This window comes from Olea europaea, unplaced genomic scaffold, assembly GCF_002742605.1.
Source record: "Olea europaea var. sylvestris unplaced genomic scaffold, O_europaea_v1 scaffold547, whole genome shotgun sequence".
Classification (NCBI taxonomy): Eukaryota; Viridiplantae; Streptophyta; class Magnoliopsida; order Lamiales; family Oleaceae; genus Olea; species Olea europaea.
In genome coordinates, this window is record NW_019263801.1 from 59,009 (window position 1) to 62,389 (window position 3,381).

The 3,381-nt window shown below is 34.7% G+C and overlaps 1 protein-coding gene across 3 annotated transcripts in view; it reads left to right on the forward strand.

Moving 5' to 3' along the window:
* LOC111389003 (U3 small nucleolar ribonucleoprotein protein IMP4) overlaps positions 1-1,262 on the forward strand; it is a 15,030-nt gene extending 13,768 nt beyond the window's left edge. For all 3 annotated transcript variants that reach the window (XM_023013837.1, XM_023013839.1, XM_023013838.1), the window contains one exon: positions 927-1,262. In XM_023013837.1, coding sequence (XP_022869605.1) covers positions 927-1,025 — 99 coding nt within the window. In that variant the 3' untranslated portion in view covers positions 1,026-1,262. The remainder of the gene's footprint in view (positions 1-926) is intronic.
* The last annotated feature ends 2,119 nt before the right edge of the window (positions 1,263-3,381 follow it).

Here is a 3,381-nt window from a genome sequence, read left to right on the forward strand (position 1 = left end):
AACTGTCAAAACCAACTCTTACACTAGGTATTGCGTTTTGGAAAAAGAACCGATGATCAGTGGCAACAGAGGAGGTAATGTGCGCAGAAATTTAGGGTTGACACTGGAAAATTAGTGCAGGTAGATAGTCTAACTCTAATTTCTTTACATTACTGGTTAGAGAATCTGCGGTGGAGCTGGTGGTGATATATTGGTGGGGGGCCGGTATGGGGTCTCTGAAGTTCTGGAAATATTTGAGGTTGGACTTTTTTGAGGGGCTTGTGAAGCTGGTGATAAATCTGGAGGATCACTTGCAACGGAGTAGGAGGTGGTTGAGATGGTGACGAATATGGGGAGTTACAGACTGTGAGTGATGTGTACTGGCAATAGTGGAGTATTTTTAAGAAAGAAATTAACAGAGGAATTCCTAGAGAGATTGCTTCTTGATAGCGATGGTCAAGAATATACATATCAAAATGGAATGGTTGGTAGCTTTTCACTTTCCTGTGGAGTTGGGTTTTCTTGGGGTACAATGCTGTTGACTTCTAAATTTAGAGATTTATCACCGCCTCTGGGAGTATAGAAATTTGGTCGAAGTCTTGACAAATATTTGTTTGGAATATCAGTGAGACCTTTTAGTTCTTGCTTGTCCCCTTGTAGATACAGCCGTCTCAATATTATGATTCTTTCAATCTGCAAACATATTATTCATTTTCCACTTAACCAAGCGCTCGAGGGATTGGCGCTTGAATGTAGAAGGTTCCTCATTTCTTTTCTGCTTCTTTTTGTTTGTGTCTCTCGAGGCTTATTCCTCTTTGATCGGATGCTAATCGATGTAATTGTATTGAACACTTAATCGCGTACTTTAGTTGGTTGATATTTAATTTATGCCGTCTGTTGAGGCTTATTCCTCCAGAACTTGATCAGTTTCTTTTTCTGATTTACAGATCAAGCTAGGGACAATGGATCAAGATGAAGCTCAAAATGAATGGGTCATCAGGCCATACATGAACACAACCAAGAAACGGATGTTTCTTGGAGATTGACAGGACGGCCCCTAGCCTTTATTTTCTCACCCAAAATCGACTGTTAAGAATTAATATGTTTCTCCTTATACTCGTTTTATTTATATTCCATTTTTCTGTAAGAAATATGAATGGAAGAACTTCTCGAGTCGAGTAGAACTTTTTGTACACACACATAATTGACATGGGAGCAAAATATTATTCCTTCTTCGTTGGAGAATCTTAAGTTTGAATATGAATGCATTTACATACTATTAAGTCATTTGTTTTCGTGCCATATTGAAGTGTCATTTTCCTTATAAATTGGACAGCTACTATGCAAATGGACATTTCCAACAAAGACCAAATTTTACATGCGACTTGCCATTAAAAAAGAGGAGGAAATTACATAAAATTAGGTATATTCAAATTCAAAACTAGGGGATGAAGTTTACTTATGCAAAAAACTGGTACTATATATAATTAACCCATCCAATTCAATTAAAGCCCTAATCATTTTTGCCAAATTCTTCCTTTATCATATCCCATCTCTCTCTTTATCTCTCTACCTTATCCTTCGACTATCATCGCTGTCAAGGAGTGATCGCCATCGGAGACACCTCCAACTTCGAGTGTCGACACGTGACCATCAAAATTCAGGTCATTTTTAAATTGTAATGATATATTTTCACTCTAACTCTCCATCTTCTCTTCATCTTTCTGTTCGTATCTTCCTCGCGATGCAGATTTATCCACTTAGGCGAGTTTTTGTTGTGAAATGAATTGGCTATGGTGGTTGTTGAATTTGGTGGTAGTGGTGTGATTTTTTGGCATGTTTTGTTGCGTTTTTGAGGTGGTGGTGGCGGATTTGTGGATTCTTTGATGGGGTGGTGGTTAGGTGTGGTGTAAATAGAGATAAAGGTGCGTTGTGCGATGGTAGTGGTGGTGGTGTGCTGTGGGCGGTGCGTTGTGTGATGGTGGTGGCGGTGGCGATGACGGTAACGGGTGGAATATCTGTGATCAATAATTAGGTGTCCGTGACCAACCATTTAGGCGTTTGTGATCAACTATTTAGATGATTTGTGATTAAATATTAAGGGTGTGTTTGATTACATTTATTTTCCATGGAAAATATCAGTTTTCCACCCAAATTCCCACTTGAAGTGTTTGATTGCTATTTTTTTCCATGGAAAACATTTTCCAACTTTTGAAAATATACCTAATTTTCCTTGTTTTTAAGGAAAACATTTTCCTTGGGTAGAGGTGGTTTTTATTTTCCACAAAAGATGGAAAACATTTTCTTTTCTAGGTGATATTTTCCATGTCAATCAAACACACTCTAAGAGTCTGTTTGAGAGTGATTTTGAGAATTGATTTTTTGACCGTTAGGAGAAAAGTGAGGTCCATCTGTGAGAGAAGAAGTCAAATATGACGGCTGGAATAGTGAAATAACGGTCAAAAAATCAATTTTTTGGGTGAAAAAATCGGGCCCAAACAGGCTCTAAGTGTCCGACTAAAAAATAATTTGTGACCAATAAATTGAACTTATGTGACCCATAGATAAAATGTGGCCTGTAATTTGAATGATCTGTGACCTACAAAATTTTTGATTTATGACTACGAAATAATCTATGAACAATTAATTTGACGATATGTGACCAGTAAATAAATCTGTGACTATTAATCATGTAACTGTGATTTTATTATCTTTATTTAATAAATATTTTTAATTAATTAAATGCATACCTGATTTTTGACTTTTCAAACTATTTACTTGATATTTAAATTGGGGTAAACATAACCTTTGAGATGTGATTTTTCCTTTAAAAGAGTGTCCTTATATATATATATATATAAAACCAAAAAAAGGAAAAAATTGCTGTCAGAACTAACATATTTTGGTAATGGTTTGAAGCTAATTTGAGAAAAGCTAAAGAAAGTAGAAAATAATTGAGGCAAATTTAGCTCAATGACGAGCTTAGGCAAAATACTGGCATAGTAAATAACATTTTAGTTTTAATATAATTTCAATTATTATATAAAAATAAATTAAAAAAATGTGTGCGTACCTAGAAAATTTATAGAAATTTTATACATATTTTTTAAGTTTCCTACAAAAAACGCAATTCTCTAATCAAGAATACTGCAATTACAGTAATTAAATTTTTACAATTAAATTAAATATGAACATAACTTAAATTTTATCCAACTTTACCGATAACTAATTGAAGCCGCAAAAGATTTGAAACATAAACAAAGCAAAGAAACAAGATGAAGAATGGACGAATACTTTGAATATTATTTCATTAAGAACTTTAGCCCTTGTTTGAGCCTCATGTTTTGGCAAAACATATTTTAGAATAGTGTTTCGTTAGAGAACGTATGATAAAAAGGTAAG